This window comes from Puma concolor, chromosome B4, assembly GCF_028749965.1.
Source record: "Puma concolor isolate L17-30 chromosome B4, mPumCon1.1.hap2, whole genome shotgun sequence".
Lineage (NCBI taxonomy): Eukaryota > Metazoa > Chordata > Mammalia > Carnivora > Felidae > Puma > Puma concolor.
Window position 1 is genome coordinate 74,861,322 of NC_141673.1, and position 21,571 is coordinate 74,882,892.

At 37.4% G+C, this 21,571-nt stretch overlaps 1 protein-coding gene across 2 annotated transcripts in view; it reads right to left on the reverse strand.

The window, feature by feature from the left end:
* LRRK2 (leucine rich repeat kinase 2) overlaps window positions 1-21,571 on the reverse strand; it is a 138,936-nt gene that overhangs the window by 94,158 nt on the left and 23,207 nt on the right. For both annotated transcript variants that reach the window (XM_086713648.1, XM_086713649.1), the window contains 5 exons: window positions 17,666-17,795; window positions 15,371-15,495; window positions 9,210-9,322; window positions 3,008-3,152; window positions 2,075-2,214 (listed from right to left, as the gene is read on the reverse strand). In XM_086713648.1, the coding sequence (XP_086569774.1) occupies window positions 2,075-2,214; window positions 3,008-3,152; window positions 9,210-9,322; window positions 15,371-15,495; window positions 17,666-17,795 (653 nt within the window). The remainder of the gene's footprint in view (window positions 1-2,074; window positions 2,215-3,007; window positions 3,153-9,209; window positions 9,323-15,370; window positions 15,496-17,665; window positions 17,796-21,571) is intronic.

Sequence of the window (21,571 nt, forward strand, 5' to 3'; positions counted from 1 at the left end):
AGCCCAGAAATAAACCCATGTATATATGATCAATTAATTAACCAATAACACACAATGGGGAAAAGACAGTCTCTTCAATAAATGGTGTTGGGAAAACTGGACCAGCTTACATGCAAAAGAATGAAACTGGATCACTATCTTACACCACATACAAAATGAATTCAAAATAGATTAAAGACTTGAATGCAAGACCTAAAACCATAAATCACAAGCAGTAAACTCTTTGACATCAGCTTTAGCAATATTTTTTTGGACCATACTCTTCAGGGAAGGGCAACAAAAGCTATAATAAACAAATGAGACTGCATCAAACCAAACAGCTTCTGCACAGCTAGGAAAGCCATCAACAAAATGAAAATATAATCTAATGAATGGGAGAAGATATGCGTAAATCATATATCCAATATGGGGTTAATGTCCAAAATACATAAAGAACTTACACAACTTAAAACCAAAAAGACAAACAACCCAATTAAAAAATGAGCAGAGGACTTGAATAGACATCTTTCCAAAGAAGACAGACATGTGGTCAATGTCTGTTGATGCTGATCTGCTCAACACCACTAATTATCAGGGAAACACAAATCAAAACTATAATGAGATATCACCTCACACCTATCAGATTGGCTATTTTCAAAAGATAAAAAATAAAATGTTGTTAAATATGCAGAGAAATGTGAACCCTTGTACACTGTTAACGAGAATGTAAATTAGGGTGGCCACTATGGAGAACAGTAGGGAGGTTCCTCAAAATATTAAAGATTCCTATATCATATGACCCAGCAATTCCACTCTTGGGTATTTACCTGAAGAAAATAAAAACATCAATTCAAAGAGATATATGCATCCCTATGTTCATTTCTGCATTATTTATAATAGCCAGTATGGGAACCTAAGTGTCCATTGATGGACAAATGTATCGATAAAGAAGATGGGGTACACACGTATACACAAAATTGAACACTACTCAAACATAAAAGGAATGAAATCTTGCCATTTACAACAACATAGATGGACCTAGAGGGTATTATGCTAAGTGGAACAAGTCAAACAGAGAAAGACAAATACCATATGATTTCACTTATACGTGGAATCTAAAAACCAAAACAAATGAACAAAAAATGCAAAACAGAAACAGACTCATAGATAAAAGGGAAAAACTGTTGGTATCATAGTGAGGAGGGGTTCGGGGCAGGTGAAATAGGTCAAGGGGATTAAGAGGTACACACTTCCAGTAATAAAATAAATAAGTCATAGGGATATAACATATAGCATGGTGAATATAGTCAATAATTTTGTAGTAACTTCATATGATGATAGATGGTAACTAGATTTAAATTGGAGATCATTTTGTAATATATAAAATATCAAATCACTATGCAAAATTAATAGGATAATGTATGTCAGGGCGCCTGGGTGGCTCAGTCAGTTGAGCACCTGACTTTGGCTCAAGTCATGATCTCTCCCTCTCAAAAATAAATAAACATTAGCAAAAAAATAGGATATTGTATGTCAATTATATTTCAATAAAAATAAATAAATAAATATGTGATAGGAAAAAAATCTGAGCCAACTTCTTTCTTAATCTCCCCTAAGTCAACATCTTTTATTCTTAATAAGGAACACTTATTATATATCACATGTGAAATGTTGTTTGATGAAACATACTTAAAATATTTTACTGCAAGAAAAAAATATCAAGGAGAAAAACTACTAGAGGTAAGCATCCCATAATAAAACATTGAGAATGACAAACCTTGAAAAATTATAACTTCTATTTACCTAAAATCTAAACAAGTAAAGCTCAGCTGGCTGGACTTTCTCTAGCACATTCTCTGCCCTTTCATGAAAAAGACAAATGGCAAATAAATATGCTGATTTTAGAGATTTAATAATGGATCACAGGATCTCTGCCAATTCAATTCTCTTCACCTATAATTAAAATACTACAAAATGATAAATAGGTTTCAATTAACTAGACTATATCCATTAATGCAAAGTGGGAATTGTATCAGCTGCTCTGAAAGAGAAATCTTCACAAGATCCCAAATTCCTTTCAAGATAATGCACATACTTTAATCTGTACTTCAGCCATATCCTTAAATCGTTGTAAACTGGAAACCAGAATTTTTGCCAGCAGATGCCCAGTTCCTATGCATAAATTCTTCTTTGTAATCAAGCATCCTATAAGACCTAAACCCAGACATTGAATTTCTAGAAAAATAAAAGAAAAAAATAATAAAATTAGTGGTTTTATATCTCAAAACTAAAGAAAAAAATTGAAGACACCCAGCCAATAGCTAAAGGCTTATACAAAATCTATCCTAAATCCTGGGGTGCCTGGCTCAGTCAGTTAAGCATCCAACTCTTGATTTTGGCTCAGGTCATGATCTCACCCACAAGATCAAACCCTGCATAAGGCTCTGCACTGACTCTGCACTGACAGCAGGGAGCCTGCTTGGGATGCTCTCTGCCCCTCACCCGCTCGCCCCTCCCTGCTGTTCCAAAATAAATAAATAAACATTTAAAAAAATCTATCATAAGAGTGCCTGGGTGGCTCAATCGGTTAAGCATCCAACTTCGGCTCAGGTCATGACCTTGTGGTCCATGGGTTCGAGCCCTGCGTTGGGCTCTGTGCTGACAGCTTGAAGCCTGGAGCCTGCTTTGTATTCTGTGTCTCCCTCTCTCTCTGTCTGTCTCTCTGTCTCTCTCTCTCAAAAATAAATAAATAAAACTATTTAAAAAATCTATCCTAGGGGCGCCTGGGTGGCGCAGTCGGTTAAGCGTCCGACTTCAGCCAGGTCGCGATCTCGCGGTCCGTGAGTTCGAGCCCCGCATCGGGCTCTGGGCTGATGGCTCAGAGCCTGGAGCCTGTTTCCGATTCTGTGTCTCCCTCTCTCTCTGCCCCTCCCCCGTTCATGCTCTGTCTCTCTCTGTCGCAAAAATAAATAAATGTTGAAAAAAAAAAAAAATCTATCCTAAATCCTGACTTCAAAATGGTACCAACCTTGGTCATCTGGATACATCTGAAGTGTGTGAAGTACTGAATCAATAGCACCTTCCAGGGATAATACTTGTAATGCATCAGGAAAATGTGCTATAGAAGAAATTACTTTCAATCCACATTTCTGAATCCCAGGATTTCCAATGAACTGAAATCAAAAGGACAATTGATATTTGCTATTTAAAATGAATTATTAATACTTACTTCAGTTAAAGCCAGCTACAGACTGACAAAATACAAACTAGTCCAAATAAAGATTATTACCTTTGATTTTGCCTTACATTACTAATTTTTAATTATGATTAAGGATAAGAGCTACCATTTTAATACTGAGTACCTCTTCTGTGCCACACAGCATGCTAAGTACTTTACATGCATTTTCTTTTCACACGAATCTAAAGTCCATACTAATATCACTCCCAATAGCAGATGAGTTTACTGGGGGTTAGAGGGGTTGCATATTCCTAAAGTCACACAGATTGTACATTGCTGAGATGAGACCAAATCAGGGATGTTGGAGCCCTTCGCCTGTATACTGTGTATTTAGCCAGTAAAATGCAATGCTGACACTCACCTACAGAAAATACTAATCGAGAATCTACTCTTTAAGTGTTTTATATGTCATGTCTCATTTATTACCCCTCAACAGCCTCATGTGATAGATTCACCAAATTTCAAAGATATGGGAACATGAAGAGCTCAAATCACAAAGCTAGTATGTGTCAGGTCTAGGACTTTAATATAAATGTGTCTCCCTTAAAAACTCAGGAGCCAAAAACAAAAAACAAAAAAACAAAAACAAAAACAAAAAAAGAAGAGGAAGAAGAAAAGCACAGGAAGAAGAGGAAGAAAGCACAGGAGGTTAATCGCTACCTCTTCCAACTTTTTAATCTCAACTCTTTCAGATGATTTGACATCATTTACAGGTATCCTAATACAGGCCACTTCTTTTTCCAAACTATGCTACTTATTAACTAAGAAGAAACAGTCAATACACTTTCCAACCATGGACAATCACAGTTACACCTTCTCTCTTAAAAGCCCGTGACATATAGCTAACTCTTATATGGGATGGGCCATGTCTGCTTTTCCATAATGTTTTCCATGATATGAATGCCCACCTAATAGCTTTCCTTTCAAAAATTACAATGCTATCCTTCACAGCACTTTTGTTTACACAGACACTGGTTTCATGGTATCTCTACTCCAAATGTGTGATTGGCACTACTGTGGGTATACACCACGGAGCTGAGAGCTTCAAGTCAGATCTCAAGCTCTCTTACAGCTTTTTCAACCAAAACCATCTACCCTCCAACCTTTCTCACTTCCATACTGTCAACGAACAGACTTTCATTCCTTTCCAATCTAGTCCTCCAATGCCTCTCAATTGTCCTTATTCAGCATCTTTTTTTCTTTATAGGGTATGAGGAGAAGCATCATTTTGTCATCCTGTGCCTTTCTCTTCCACCCTAATTGCTCAGCTTGGACATCAGTTCATCTATCATTTCAACAACACACTCATATCCTTGCCCCGCTTCATACTCTTTCCTGTCATTGTTTCCATCTTACCAACTCTCTGGGTAGCAATTTGGAGCCAGTTAAATTTAGGTTTAAATTCTGCCTCTTTTCACTAAATAGTTCCATTAAAAATTAATGAAATAACATTTACTCAGAAGTGGTATTTACTCAGAAGGTATTATTCAAGAAATGAAAAGAAATTCAAAGTAGTTCAAAGTGAAGCTGGAGGGATGGCTCATGTGTCTCTGCCTCCTCACCTTAAACTGATCCTAAAAATCGAGGGTTGTTATGAGGATGAAATGAGATGACTCACTTTCTGTGCAACAAACCCTGAGTGATGGCCACGGTTCAGGCCTTGGGCTAACCACCCTCCTCATAGATGAAAAACTTCTAACAAGAGACAGAATGTCCCTTAATTGGTCTTCCCTTCCATCAAGCTACCATTTCTCCTCCATTTCTAAACTTATTAATAGAAACATCTACGCCCACTGTCTCCACATTCTCCCTACCCCTTAATTTCATATAATCAGACTTCTGTCCTTACCACTCTGAATTAAAAACATTCAAAGAAAAAAGTCCTTTAACAACCAAACTGCTGCTTTTTCCTCCCTTAATTTCCATGACATGGTACACCCCTAATTATTCTCAAACTTTAAAACCATTCATTTGCCCATCTCCTTTACAATCTCTTCTTTCAATGTCAAACTTTGTCCAAAGTTCTTTTCTTAAAACCCTTCTATTTATGGATGGGACTTCGTACACTAACATGGTTCATGTCACCGTAACAACAATAGCAACAACCACAACAATAATGCCAAAATCTATGCAGCACTCGCTATGTGCCAGAGATCCTTTTAAGCGCTTCTTATATATTAACCCATGTAATCCTCACAATAACCCTATAATGTAGAAACACCATGATTAGCCCTATGTCATTGATGAAAAAAATTGAGACTCGGAATCCTTTAAGCAGATAACTCAGAGCACACGTTTAAAGTCTCTTAAGCTCTAAGCCCACATTACTCTACGCTTGACGCTAGTATCTTAAACTCGGATGTTCAAAGCTAAAAGTTTATTAACTTATCAGGAAAGCAGAAAAAGGAAAATGTTAGATTGTAGACTGTCTGAACTTTCTGTGTGATGAATAGTACCACCGTTCCTACTTCCTAGGCAGGGCCAGCCTCCTGCGTATGCACCTGCGCAGCCATAGTTCTCTGTGCTTCCAAGGGCCCCACACTCGGTATAATGCTCTTCTACCACCGTCTTGAAATTCTTAGTTTTTAAGCAAGGAGTCCTGCATTTTCATTTTGTTCTGGGCCCCACAAATCAGGTAGCCAGTCCTAACCTCAAAATGCATCATAGGCTTATTTTTTTACGCTAAAAATTAAATCAAAAAGATATTTATAAAGCATACATATTTGTTCTTAATACCATCCCTCTAACAAGTTTCTACTCAACTATTGGTTCTGCTACCTTAAACTCCTCTAATCTTGAACTATTTATTTCAGGTACAGTTGGATGATGACTAACGACTCCCTTACATCAGGAAACCTGTGATTGGTCCATGCAAAGAGAATGACAGCTTCACATTATTACATACGATGGAGCGCAGATAAACTGTTGGATAATTTAAAATAGTGGTATTTGACTTCTGACCGATTTATAAATTTGAAAATATTTATACAGGGGCACCTGAGTGGCTCATTCAGTTAGGCTTCCAACTCTTGATTTCAGCTCAGGTCATGATCTCACAGTTCGTGAGACCAAGCCCCACACTGTCAGCCCAGAGCCTGCTTGGGATTCTCTCTTTCTCTCCCTCCCTCTCTCTGCCTCTCCCCCCCGACCAAATAAACTTATAAAAGTATGTTACATGTATATATTTATATTTACAAGCCTACAGTAGACTTTTCTTTCAGTTATCAAATATTCTGTCTTGAAAATAGTGATATAATGTATTGCTGTTCAAATGGAAATTAAAATCAGTTTACTAGTTTATACTTAGCAATGTTATCCGAATGAAATTTTGGGAAATGCCAGTGGAAGGACACATACAGATGTTAAACAGAAACATCTTATTGCCTATGCCCCACAATTTTCCAAGTTTTTCAGAAAATACATAAATAATTAAAATGGTTTCCTCAATGAGCTAGCTAGCCAGCTCAGGTCACCTGGTTCAAAAATAGTCTCTTTCCTAGCTGCCAGCTACGTCAACTGCAATTCAAGAAAACTTCCCAGAAAAAATAAAAATATGGAATATATAGCTAACAAGAAGACACCGTAGTCCAGGACTAAAATTAAGATACAACATAATAAAATATCTGGATTTCAAGAAAAAGAATCCTTTGGTATCCAGGTGAAAATATCACTCATTTTAAAGTGAGAAAAAAAAATCAAGCTGGTTTCAGACTTTTCCCCTAAAACATTCAGCACTAAAAGACAGTGAAATGCCTACAAGTTTTTAAAGAAAATAAACCCCAATATTTTACACCCAACCAAACTGTTTTTTCAAGAGTTCAAATATAAAGCATTTGAACAACAGATTTGAACTTCAGTCTGAATGTTACTGAAGTTTTATATATATCCAAACATATCACTTTAATAAATACTTTCCAGGGCGCCTGGGTGGCTTAGTCGGTTAAGTGTCCAACTTCAGCTCAGGTCATGATCTCCTGCTTCATGGGTTCCAGCCCCACACTGGGCTCTCTGCTGTCAGTGCAAAGCCTGCTTCGGATCCTCTGCCCCCCTCTCCCTCCCTCTGCCCCTCCCCTGCTCTTGCTCTCTCTCTTTCTCAAAAGTAAAAAAATAAAAACATTAAAACATTAAAAAAATAAAAACAAATAAGTAAATAAATACTCTTAATAGTCTTTGCATTGTAACCTTAGTTGAATCTCAAATTCTATCTAATTGGGAATTCTGCTTTCCAAGAATAGACTTACTTTTAAAGGTGATTCGTTTCAGGTGTCTGCAGTATTTGGGCCTAAAATCTCTGATGCTTTATAACATTTATTCAGAGTGAGACAGGCAATCACAGAATTTTAGAGCTAAAGAAATACTTATATTCCTCTTTTAGAGTATTTTTTTCCTCAAAAGTGGTGAGGAATCAGGGGAATGACTTTTAGGAATTAAAAACAGGGGAGGTTTTTAAAACTAAAACACTGTCACTTCTATTTCCCCCTGACCTTAACTCCCTGCCTCCAAATGACAGTCGCTGTTTAGTGAGATGCCTTGTCATTGCTCAGCTGTTGAAATGGCGGAACACATAGGGGAGGCAGTGGTAGGCTTCTCAACCACTGCTTCTGGAAGTAGCAAGCAAAAGAAAGGAAGACCTGGGAGCTGAGTGCTTTTCTTGGCATCACGGTATTTACTGACAGGGTGGGGTCTCCTGATCGCTGACTCCTTCTACTATATCACACTTATAGTCAATAACTTTAGAAAAGATGGGCTACAGTTACCTGTAAAGTTGTTCTGGTACCTCTTGCTTCTCACCAACATATACCATGAATAAAATTAACCACCCCCTCCTCTACACGCCTATTGTCCATAAAGCCAGTATAGTTCGTAAGTCCCAATGCAGAACATGTGGTTTACGCATGGCTGTTGTTGTTATTCCCCTCACCCAACTGTGAGATCCAAGACAGAAGGGCACAAATCATGTTCATTTTTGTCTTCCCAGTGCCTAACACAGTTCCTTCCACATACTTGTTTTCATCAAATATTTCTGGAATTGAATTCAAGCCATTATATTGCTATACTCAAAAATCATACTAAGGTTTCAGTACAAATGACTCAAATATATCATAGACAATTACATTATAAAGTTCAGTTTAAATTGAATTGTTAAAGGAGATCTCTCTACAGGCTATTCTGATTTATGACATTTTTCAAAGTATACTAAATCACAAGGAATCATTTCCATTAATCACCTTGACTGCTCTCTTCCTCTCATGAAAACATTAACTCTAATCATTCTTTACATCTTTACTCTTGTATCTTTTATAAAGACCAATTCATCTTACATTAAATCTCCAAACCATCTTAATTCCATCAATTCCTTTTGCATTTCACAATGTAAATTTAATTCCCTGCTTTTTTCATACTTAGTATGATTGTTGATTATAGTAATTATATTATTGCAAATGTAGATAGATATGTAAATATATGTAATACATGTAAATGCATATAGATATGTAAACATCTAAAAATGGGCAGAAACAATGCACACCGAACCATTTCAGAGGGTATCTCTGAGGAGAGCAATGAAAGTGAGCCCAGGCAATCGAAGAAGCTTTTAATGTTGTGCCCTGTGTCTTCATGGACTGAACCTTTCAGACCAGAAAAGACCCAAAAGAAAGACAACAGCAGCCACAGTTCCTGACATCACTCATGAGGCTTAGCTTAACATCTAGCTTTTAGTTCTCTCTGATTGAGTAGACTGGAGTGGATTTATGTTACCAGCAATCTAAAGAACCTGTCCACGTGTGTGGTCAATAGTACACTCCCCTCAGCTGGAATGGTACATCTCTTCACACCTTGCATCCCTGTTGGCATCTTACATCTCCACCCACGTAACTTCCTACTATCATAGTAAACAGAAGATGGAAAACTGAAACTGAAACAGCCCTTCTATTTCTCCAAATCCCACAGTCCAGGGAATGGTATAAAGGCAGAAAACTTATATTGTACATACCCTGTTCAACGCTGCTAGGACCAGTTTGTGAATATCATTCCTGAAACACTGTTTTTTAACCATATGTAGCTTATGTTGATATTCTGTATCTTCCTTGGACTCTTCTGGCATGCCTAAATAAGTAAACAAATAAATAATAAGTTTCTCATAAAGATTTAGGCTGAGCAGATTGTCACTTCCTAGAAGTGATCATAATTAACCTAACAATACATACACATGTTGTACTATTTTCTAATGCATAGTTCCTTATCAAAGAAATAACCCTTATCTTTACAGAAATTATAAAAAGTTTATCATTGAACGTAAAATAGATGCAACGTGTGTGGGTGTTTACTGAATTTAAAGTAGCAAGAGCTACTACCTGGACAGGTTTTCTAGAGCAAACAATACTTTTTTTGTATGAATACTCTGTATTCATACAAGATTTTTATGCAACAATGGACAGCTTGAGAAAAGCTCAGTTATTTGGGCTACAACATAAAAAGGTCAGATATCAAATGCAGACATAAAAGAACAGCTGGAACAACAGTGAAAAGAAAAAAGATTTCAGTTTCAGCGTTATGGTGGTAAAGAGCATGTACTTTTGTTAAAAGTCCTCAAAGGCTGTATAATAGTATTAAGTTACTCACAGGAAACATATTCCTTATTAAGCTACATGGTAATTAAACTATCCTAAAACTGTTAAAAAATAAGAAGTCAAAAAATAGTGGTTACATAATTGATACTACATACTACAATTATTATGAATGGATGATGTTTCCAAAACCTATGCCTATAGAAATAATTATTAATAAGCAGTTCTTTATATAATCTTTCACTTTAATAATCTGTATTAACAAGGGGCACCTGGGTGGCTCAGTCAGTTAAGCGTCAGACTTCGGCCCAGGTCGTGATCTCGTGTTTCTTGAGTTCCAGCTCCACCTCAGGCTCTGTGCTGATAGCCTGGAGCCTGGAGCCTGCTTTCAATTCTGTGCCTCCCTCTCTCTCTACCCCTCCCCTGTGCTCACTCTCTCTCTCTTAAAAATAAACATTAAAAAATATTTTTTAAATTATTTTTATTAACACAAACTATTAACTGGCTGCATATATAGCTTTTCATTTACCTAACAACAACAAAAAAAAACTTAAATGCTAACTACATGCCAGAGCTGTTGCTACATGTTGGGAATAACACAATGAATAACAAAGGCTGGGTGGATCTCCACCCTCCTGGAGCTTTCAGTCCTCATTTTAGAATATATTCAGACAGGTTCAGACATTCACTACAGCTGTATGACCTTAGGCAAGTCGCTTAAACTCTCTCTGCCTTATTTTCAGTAACCAAGCCCACGTTAATTTCTGAAACGGCCGATTACATCGCAAGCAGATGTAACCACTAAGAGGAGGCCTGTTGAGTAATAAAAACTTTATCACATGTAATAAGTCTTAATAAACATCCTTCTTACATTAAGACCAAATGAACATTACCATAAATTTCATCTCTGGTCTTTGTTATATCACTTGAGTTTCTACTATCCATAAAGGATATAATTTCCTCTCCATGTAACAGTCCTTTAAATTGTACATACTGCAAAATTTTGAGGGCAGGATCCATAACCTAATCATCTCCAGATCACCAAGAGTTCCAAGCATAGTGTTTTAGATCCGTTATTCAATGTATGCTTGTTGCACAAATGTATATATAAAAGTGCCTACTCAGGAGTCAGGCTGCATAGGTTGAATACCTGACTCCATTATACAAGTTGTGACCTTAAAATCTCTACTTCTCATGCTTGTTTCATCATCTGTACAATGGCACACACACAAAAACAGGTATCTGCCTCATGGGTTGCTATGAGAATTTTAAAAATTCATACACATCAAGCACTTCGAACAATGCCTGACACATTTTAATTCTTCATGTTTTTCAGCATACTGTTACTAACTACAAATGAATGGGGTGTTTTACAGTTTTCATAGCATCCTAAGCCATCTCCTGATTAAACAAATTCAGTTTCTCTTAATGTTCTTTCAGATGTGGTTTTATACTCATAATCACCTTCCTCTATATAATTCCCAATTTGCATAAGTCCTTTCTTAAAGAATTTTACATTATTCCTTCTAGATCTGACACCAAGTCAAGAAAAATAACCAACGCAATATTTTATTAAAATAGCTGTCTTATCATTTTATTAAAGCTACAGAGTCAGGCACCTGGGTGGCTCAGTCCAATGAGCATCTGACTTTGGCTCAGGTCATGATCTCGTGGTTTGTGGGTTCAAGCTCTGTGCTGGGCTCTGTGCTGACAGCTCAGAGCCTGGAGCCTGCTTCGGATTCTTTCTCTGTCCCTCCCCCGCTCACATTCTGTGTCTCAGAAATAAATAAACATTAAAAAATGTAAAAAAAAAAAAACATTTAGACTTCCATTTTAAGCTCAGTCCACATTGATAAAAAAATAAAATGAAGAGAGAAATTATATCAACTCTGATCTTGTACCTCTGAAGGGTAATAGGTAAAGTTGCTAAAAGTTCTGTTTTTGCACATATGCTTTCTACTATTTCATTCAAAGAGACAGTTGAAGGTCTACTCTCATCCTGGTTTGTGTTAGTAGCTGAAATAGAACAGGAAGACCTAGTTTCTGCCTTTCTCGAGCCCAATGCTTAGCTTTAGAACACATATGTAAATAAACTATTATAGTGGTTAACAAAATAGAGGTATGTGCAAATAATAAAAGGGAAAGAAGAAGTAATGACCAAAAGAAATGAAGTCAGGTGCCCAAGATTTGTAGAAACTATAAGGAGTTTGGGTAGAGTAAAGTGAAGTTTACTTCATCTTAAAAAATGAAGAAACTGGAGGGACTCCTGGGTGGCTCAGTCAGTTAAGCATCCATGATCTTGTGGTGTGTGAGTTTGAGCCCCACCCCAGGCTCTGTGCTGACAGCTCAGAGCCTGGAGCCTGCTTCGGATTCTGTGTCTCCCTCTCTTTCTCTGCCCTCCCCTGCTCGTGCTCTGCCTCTCTTTCTCTCAAAAATAAGTAAACATTAAAAAAACAAATCTTACAAAGCTACCAGGTCAATCACTTCAGTAACTTATTGTTCCAAAAAAGAGGAAAAATTGAAAACTACTACATTGAAAGAAGTTTAAGAAACCTAACAGCCCATATGCAATATGTGGGCCTGAACTGGACACTGAATTATATAAATTTGCTATAACACACACCTTTGTTACAATTAAGACAATCTGAATATGGGCTAGTTAATAAATGAACTGAGATATTATAGGCACCTACCTCAACTTAACATGCTCAAACCAGAATCATATTCAACCTCAAAACTACTGGGGTACTGATACTATAGTTAACTCATTGATACATAGAATGTTTAAATACAGTATAGCAAATTACGGTGTAGTATGGTATAGTAATACGGTATGGGAGCATAGAATAAAATAGATAACAATAAAGAAATGTATTTATATAATGATATGTTTATAAATGTGTCAACAAATACGTATTTCTACACATGAAATACAACCCTAAAATTATAAAATTATTTCCAAGGGTACCCATTAATAGATCTAAACATCATTATAAGAAAATCACTTAATTGACCTTTTAAATACATAAGTTCACATATCTAATGATTATTGCTATCAATGTGGCTTCAGAGTCAATTCTAAAAACAATAAAAAAATTATCTTCAAAAAATGTTTTAATGTTTATTTATTTTTGAGAGAGAGAAAGATAGAGTGTGAGTGGGGCAGGGCAGAGAGAGAGGGAGACACAGAATGGAAGCAGGGTCCAGGCTCTGAGCTGTCAGCACAGAGCCTGAGGCGGGGCTCAAACTCATGAACTGTAAGATCATGACCTGAGCCGAAGTCGGACGGTTAACCAACTGAGCCACCCAGGTGACCTCAGTATGATTTTTTTAAATATTTATTTATTTTTGAGAGAGAGAGAGAGAGAGAGAGAGAGAGAGAGAGAGAGAGAGAGGGTGTGAGTGGGGGAGGGGCAGAGAGCGAGGGAGACACAGAATCTGAAGGAGGCTCCAGGCTCTGAGCTGTCAGCACAGAGCCTGACATGGGGCTCGAACTCACAGACTGCAAGATCATGACATAGGCGAAAGTTGGACACTTAACTGACAGCCTTGAAGGCACCCCCAAAACTTGTTTCTTAACCAAAAGAATATTATTTTATTAACTAACAGATTTGGTTCTGAAAGTCTTCTGCTTACCTTTAAAATTTAAAAGATTAAGGCTGGCACCTTTAAGGATGATCAAAATGGTTCTGTTTTGTTTTGTTTTTTACAATCTACAAAGTTCAAAAAAAATTGTAATAATATTTTCAAGCAAAATTATGTCTGTTAAATTATACCTTAAAAGTTGCATGACAACTATGAATAGCACATCATGATTCAATTCAAAATCTACTAATTGAACAGCTATTTTAGTTCAATATGCCAGGGGATTAAAAACACCAACAATGACGATGACTGAAGAATGCCCCCTCCTTGAAAAAATGTATATTCTTGTACCGAGTATGCTTTTATTCTTAGAAACATAAAATACGATTATGATTAAAGATAGTGGTAGATTTATGAGGATTTCTTTTAAAAACAGTGCATACAAAAAAAAAAAAAAAAAAAAAAACCTGGGCTGTAAAAGAATAGGAATTTTACAGAGCAACAAAAAGTAATTACATCCCCGACATTCAGCAGTCAGAAAGTCCTATCAAACGTATGTCCTCACTGTCTCTCAGATCCACCGTCTCCCCTGCTTCCATCGCTGGGCCCCCACCATGTCTCACCTGACCATCATGGCCTCCAATGCAATCTCCCTGGAGGAGGCTTTCTCCCTGCCAATCATCCTCCACAGCACAGCACTTTCACTATAAACTGCAGACTTGTTCATGACACTAAAGTTTTTGAACACCTTTAATAAATCTGAACTGACTTCTGTTCAAAAAAGCCACACACTTGCTCAGTGCTGTGGTCAGGCCCTTAACCTCAGGCCTCCGCCAGTCCTTCCACATTCATCCACAGGCACTGATCTCCTCACACCTTACTCACCCAAGACCATGTGCACTCTGTCCTTCTGCCTGAAGGGTCCTGCCCAACCTTCCTACCTGGTCAGCTTCACACACCCTTCAACTTCAAATATCTCAATCTTGACCTACTCCTTTGATTAAATTACTTGTGCCTCCACCAATATTCTCACAGCCTTTTATACTATGGCAGTAACAGCTCTGCTCATACTGTCTGGTAATTATCTATTTACATATCCATCTACCTCTAAGCTCCAATAATAGTACCGTAATGCCTTCTTCATTCATTTTTCATCATTGGGCAGCCATCACAATATTTAGAACAAAGGAGGTTCTTAATAAATATATACGGAATGAATGGAGGAGCAGTTGTTTTAAATGGGCTTTGGGGGTGCCTGGGTGGCTCAGTCAGTTAAGTGTCTGACTTTGGCTCAGGTCATGATCTCACCATTCGTGAGTTCAAGCCCTGTGTCGGGTTCTGTGCTGACAGCTTGGAGCCTGGAGCCTGCTTCAGATTCTGTCTCCATCTCTCTGCCCCTCCCCTGCTCACATTCTGTCTATCTCTCTCTCTCTCTCTCAAATATAAAACATAAAATAAATTAAAATAAATAAATACAAAATAAACAGGCTTGGAAGGACAAGTGAGGTCACAACAGATGTAAGCAGGGGGTAAAGGGGAGAGAACAGAAGCTACTGAGGTTAATAAATAAAAGCCACAGGGTTATATTTGAGTAAGATTCATTCAACCACAGAGTAAAAGAAGGACCGGAAAGAGGCAAAAGAGAAAGTGTGAAAATTAGTTTGCTATGTTTATAGTTCAGACAAGAAGCAAAACAAAACTTGGATGGCAACAGAAATAGAAAAAATTATCAGAGGTTGACACTCTCCTTGGAAGCAAAGCTCTATACTTTATATTAGAGTGATTGCTTGTATAAATAAATTATCCAATTTTCTTATAAATTAATCTGACCCTTCCACATCACCATTTTTCCTCTCTTTTTACGTTTAGATTAGTGGGAAGATTTGCTTTTGGTTGGGAAAAGCTGGTCCTTTCATTTTTGCCTAGAAAGTTGGTATTTCAGAAAAAGTCAAAAAAATCCATTGAAATTGCCATCTCTTCCCATATCCATTATGTGACTTACCTGGAACTATAAAATGTAAAATAGCTCGAAGTGCCTCCAGCTGCACTGATAATGATGCCTCATGATATCTCATAACTGTTATTATTTTGGGGGCCACTACTACCATTGTATCCATGGAAGCATTACTGGAAATATAAGATTGAAACGCTTATTAAAAGTACAACCTTATTCCATTGTACAAACACCCAGTTGAAATAAGTACAGGAAAACAAAACCATTGTATTTTACCAGAAAAGGCGACATGGAAATGCATTTGCATTCAGTAATATGAGCACACCTATTTTAATTATTATTTAATTAAACCCTGACCTCAAGAAGTGGAGTTCCTAATAACCTGGGCATTCTTTTATTTAGTTTCACAAGACACATCTCCTTTCTGATCTGCACATGGGTCACTGGCAACAACCCTGAAAAAGCAGGTGTTATTATCTGCATTTTCCAGATGAAGAGCTTAGGCTGACAGAGGTGACGTATCAAGGTCCTATAACCAGAATGTGACAGAGCCAGGACTGGAACACAAAAACTGTCTGAGCTCCAAGGTCAGGGATCTTTAGAGCATACCAACCCGCCTCTTCCAAATTAACACCACTGGACTCGCTGTATGGTATTCTTAATTAGTTTCATTTGCGTTGAAGTCTTAAGTTTCTCTAAGGTATTTTGGCTATTCTTTCTCTTCCATACGAAGAAATGCCACTGGATTAGATTTCAGTAGGTACTACAAACTGTAAAACAGGCAGGCCTTGCTTTGCACAGTGCCATGTTAACTGAAACCTGTGCATTATTCCAACCAAGCCCTCACTTCGTGTGGTTCTGTGGTCACGGTAAGCTTCTCTTGTTTGGTCACCCCACTTCATTCACTCTCCTCTAACCACTGTGCCCTAACTCATCCCTGCCACTGCATTATCACACAGTATTTATTGTAACTGTCTCTTTACACATCAGTCTCCGCAACTAGACAGTGGGTTTTTTAGTGGCATGCCCACTGTCATAGTTACTTTGAATCCCCAGGACTAAAACTGTATATTTTACCTATGAGGAAACAGCCAGAAGCATTAATTGCACATAAACTACAGAATCTTAAAGGGTAGATTATTCCATGGTGCTTTGTCTCATTTATAAAGGTTTGCACACTTCCGGGACCATAAAAATCATCATTGGAGATCAACTTTGCATTTAAATATTCAATAGCAGCATTTAAATAAAAGAAATATGACTCAAAGATATGATACATATAAACATAAATAAATTAGCTGGATGGATGTTAAAAACAACATAACCTTATTCCTTAAAAGCCTACCAATGTGCTACATACATTTTACCATGCTATTTGCATTTCATTTATTCATATTTAATAACAGTATTAATAATAATAGCTGTGATTTATTGAGTGCTTACAATGTATAGGCATTATCTTAACTTTGTAAGAAGTAAGTGATTTAATATTTACGTTATAAACTTACAACTGATGAGATTATTACTATTTATCCCTCTTTACCAAAGAGGAACCTGATGTTTAGACATCAAATGGCTGGCTCAAATTAGTGGGAAAGCCAGGACAAAATAATCATTTTCTACTGCAACATTTGTGCTAATTATTTTTTCTTTTACACATTACAGTTTCCTAGAGAGCTTATTTTTTTGTTTGAGATTCACACAGACTAGGCCAAAGTTACTTCACATTCTTTGGCCTAATAAAATGCAAAAAGGCACTGAGTGTATCCTGCAGTAGGCACCTTCTGTACATAATTCAGTTTTAGCCTTTTAAACAGGTTTTTCTTAAGCCCCCCACTCACCACTCTACCCCCCAACCCTGCCCTATCGTCCACCCCCAGATCTGGTCCTGTTGTGCCTCTAACCAGCCATGGAATCTTAACATCTTTGGACTTCCCAGCTAAGGAATGAGAGCAGGAAGAGAAGACCAGGTTAATTCAAATGAAAGAATCGCAATAAATATTTGTTGTGAAAAAAACAGAAGCCATATTCTGATTTTATCTCATGCCTTTCATACACAATAATTTGAAAAACTGATTGTACAACTGCTATTTTCCAAAATGTGGTCAGCACCAAGCACAAAGTACAAAAGCCAATTCAACGTGTTTCTACAATCTCTGCCATCCCTTTCCACAGTCAGATAAAAGAAGTCTACAGTATTGGTGATATAAGAGTATATTCCACAATGTTTCAATCTGCAAATGTCTTATGTTTTTCTTTTAACTCTTAGAAATATGCTTGAAACATTGATATATTCCTGGCCCAACCTTATATATTCTGCATAAGTTCATGAATCTGTATTACCTTCCTTCAAAAAGATGATTTAGCATTTTACAGCCGCTTTCTGCAACCTCAGGAGAATGTATATGCTTCTGCATTAACTCCAATACATTCAGGTATATTCCTTTTGACAAGAGGATTTTTCTGAAATTAACTATAAAATGTTTTTAACGTTACTCATAGAAATAAAAGCACACTTTCATAATTCTGCAGTAGACACAAAATGCTAAGATAGTCCAAATTCACAGAAAAGTACATGTAGAATTTATATTTCATTGCAACTTAAAGATCATTAATGTTTATCTTTCAAATGTGCACCATTTTCAATTTTTCACACTTATTCACAATTTCAGTTGAGGTTTTGATTTTTAAGGTTTTATTCATAGACAAGACTGGTTCCAACATAATCCTATCCATGTGAAAGGAGTGTTTTTGCAGGAAAATATTTTAAAATAATGCCCTCCAAAATAAGAATGAAAGTTACATTTCATTCTAATATTTATAACAGTGTCACAAAATAACCGCACTTACACAGACTTACTAGGCACGTTAGACACTAGTGAGCTGGGAATAAGTTATAGGTGCATGCAGGTACTGACCATCCACTCAAACCTTGCGGGGGCAGGGGGAGTAGGGTGGGACAGGGGCTGGAACCATGTCAGGCTGCCTTCAGCCTTGAGCTACCTTCTCCATTCATCCCAGCGAACTGTACAAACATTATTTATAGGTACACCATCACGTGCAAAGGGACGGAAAGCACTGACAAAATTATTACATAATTTCACAATGCCAAAGCTTAATAAATATGCTTTACAACTGATTTTATACTCTATGTGGGAAGATAACTATATCCCAGCAATAATGACTACAGAATAATTTTTCTTTGTTATAAACTTCCTTCACTAAATGCACATTATCTTATACTGTCTATTTAAGTATAAACTGTCTTGAAGACTCTGTATAAATATCATTCCAACATTACACACTGCAGGTCAACACTCTGAAAGTGGCAGGAAATGAAACTTAGATTAAGTACCACAGAGGGTCCCGACTTCAGATGGCTCAACCAACGATTTTTCGACCTTTGTGATGGTGTGAAAGTGATACACGTTTAGTAGAATCCATACTTCAAATTTTGAATTTTGATCTTTTCTCAGGCAGAGTACAATACTCTTTCTTTATGCTGGGGAGTGGCCGCAAGCCACAAAATAACAAGAGTAAACAACCGATGCACTTACACTCTACCTCTCATCCTGTTTTTCACTTTCAGTACAGCATTCAGTAAATTACGTGAAACATTCAACACTTTGTTATAAAGCAGGCTTCACGTTAGATGATTTTGCCCAACTACAGGCCAACATAAGTCTTCTGAGCACATTTCAGTTCAGCAAAGCTAAACTGTAACGATCAGTAGGTTAGGTGTATTAAATGCATTTTCAACTTTCAACATTTTCTACTTATGACAGGTTTATTGGACAAAACCCCATCACCATAAGTCAAGAAAGATCTGTATTTTGAAAATGAGTTATCAACCTCAAATTGGGAAAGGAAGAAATGATAGAAAATCGGGAAAAGTCAGAAATAAGTGGAATTGATATACACATTCTACAATACTGCCAAAATCTGAAAAATTCATACCTTTTAAAGACACCCAGAATAACACACACTAAAATATGATAAGTTGGGTTATTTTGCTTGGTCATGTCAGAAGGTTCAATAACCCCTCCTAAAGTGGCTAACTTCTAACCAAGAGGATACTTTTAAAAGATGGAAGTCCCTCTACACCAGAAGTGCTCGCACTGCAGAGAAACTTGGAATCACTCAGAAGGCTTGCTGAAAAACAGATTGCTGGGTCTAACCCCAGAGGTTGTGATTCAGCAGGTCTGAACAGGGCCCTAGAATTTACATTTTTAACAAGTTTCCTGGAGATGTTACTGGTCCAGGCACCATACTGTCCTAGACATTCACCTAACCTTTGACTTAAAAATTGAGAACAGAAATTTCATCAAACACTGGACCTAAGAGAAATTACATCATGCGGTGATTTCAGAGTTCACAGAACATTTTAGACACCTTATCTCCTTTACCTTATATCTGCATCAAGTCCTGACCTCTTCTGCTCCATTTTAGTAATAAATTATCTGCTTTAAAAGGCCAATAATAATATGTAACTTCCTGCAGCTCTTTATCCAATATTCACCTTTCTCCCTGGCTGCCTCGCCACCATTTTAACTCCTCTGACCCCTCACACACATCCTTCTTCTCTGATTCATTTTCTTCTTTCGTAGCTACCTCACACATATGTTATTTGATCTTATTATCTGTCTTCCCCACTAGAGTTGAAGCTCCCTGAACCTGGGAGTATCCTATTTATATGATAATCCAAATGCCTAGGTCACTGTCTAGCAGGAGCTCAATAAATATTAACTTAATTCATTAAGTAGATAATTAATTAATTGAGGGAAATGTCACACAAGATGTTCAAGCTTTGGCCTGGGTAACGTCATGGCAGAAACCAGTTCTGCCTGCCAGTCCTGTTGTTGTTCAAGAAAACCCATTCCAACCCTGCATACTCCATGTTTCCAAGTGTCTTTCAATGAGAAGTTGCCCACAGAGGTTGGTGACCAAGCTGCTCAAGGTCTTAATACTCTCCTAAGGCAGAACTCCAAGAATAATACAAGGGATCTGAGTACAGTTTACCTAGCAGGTGGCCAAGAACAAAGAAGTAAGGAACAAGGAAGAGCAGGGCACTGATTCTGATCAAAATCAAGGCTGACTCCCCATGTAACTAATCCTCAGACACTGGTCGTTTTGTTGGCATATCAAAGATTTCCACAGGGCAAAGAACAACAGCACCAGCACATTTGTATATGGCCAAGGTTACTCTCCTCTCCTCGATGTGCCACACAAAAGCAACCAAGTGAGGCTCTGGTCCTCATTTTCAGGAGGGAGATCCCAATCCAGGTCTCTGCACAGTAGAAGATGGGAGATTTAAGGGCAGCAATTCCCTTTCCTAACACTCCTGCTCTGACTTACTATCCCAGAGGGCAACCCCTATCTGTCTGTGAGGGCTCTTCCCAGCTCAAGTTTTTTTATTAAGGTGCCACCTGAGGGGCACCTGGGTGGCTCAGTCTGTTAAGCATCTGACTTAGGCCCAGGTCATGATCTCACAGTTTGTGGGTTCAAGCCCTGCATCAGTCTCTGTGCTGACAAGCGCAGAGCCTGGAGCCTATTTTGGATTCTGGGTCTCCCTCTCTGACCCTCTCCCGCTCTCTCGCTCTCTCTCTCTCAAAAATAAAAACAAACATTTAAAAATAAATAAATAAATAAATAAATAAATAAATAAATAAATAAATAAAATGCCACCTGAGAGGTAAAGTGAGAAAGAAGGAAAGGGAAGAATAAATTATTTTCCTCTTGATTCGACTTAAATAACAGCATTGAGAAACATTCATGGACTGGTTTGTTGATTCCCTTCACTTCTATGGAAGTTCTCTACTAACAGGTGGTGCAAACACTGGTCTCTGGTTCGGGCTTTCAGTGTTTTTCTCTATTTTGCTCCCTCTAAAAATATTCTGAAAGAGCTGCCAAGTCCAAATGCCTTTATGATGAGTTTTCTCCCAAGATTTTCTGGCAGGATTTCCTGTTCATGGGAGCCTGGAATCTGAACATCCAGAGCCTCAATTTTAAACCTCAGAGTCTTTCCAAAGGTATTACAGCCATTTTTCTCTCCCTAATAACAGAACGCTTACATGTAAAGGACAATTTTAACAGATTTTACCATGGTGACTACCTGTCTATGCATTGCATTATCTAGAAAGTTTTCTTTAAAAAAAAAAAAAATAACAGTAACAGTACATGAAAGAAAATGGAAAAAAGTGACCATTTGATGTTTATTATAGGTACCCCCAAAAAAAAATCCCACTCAAC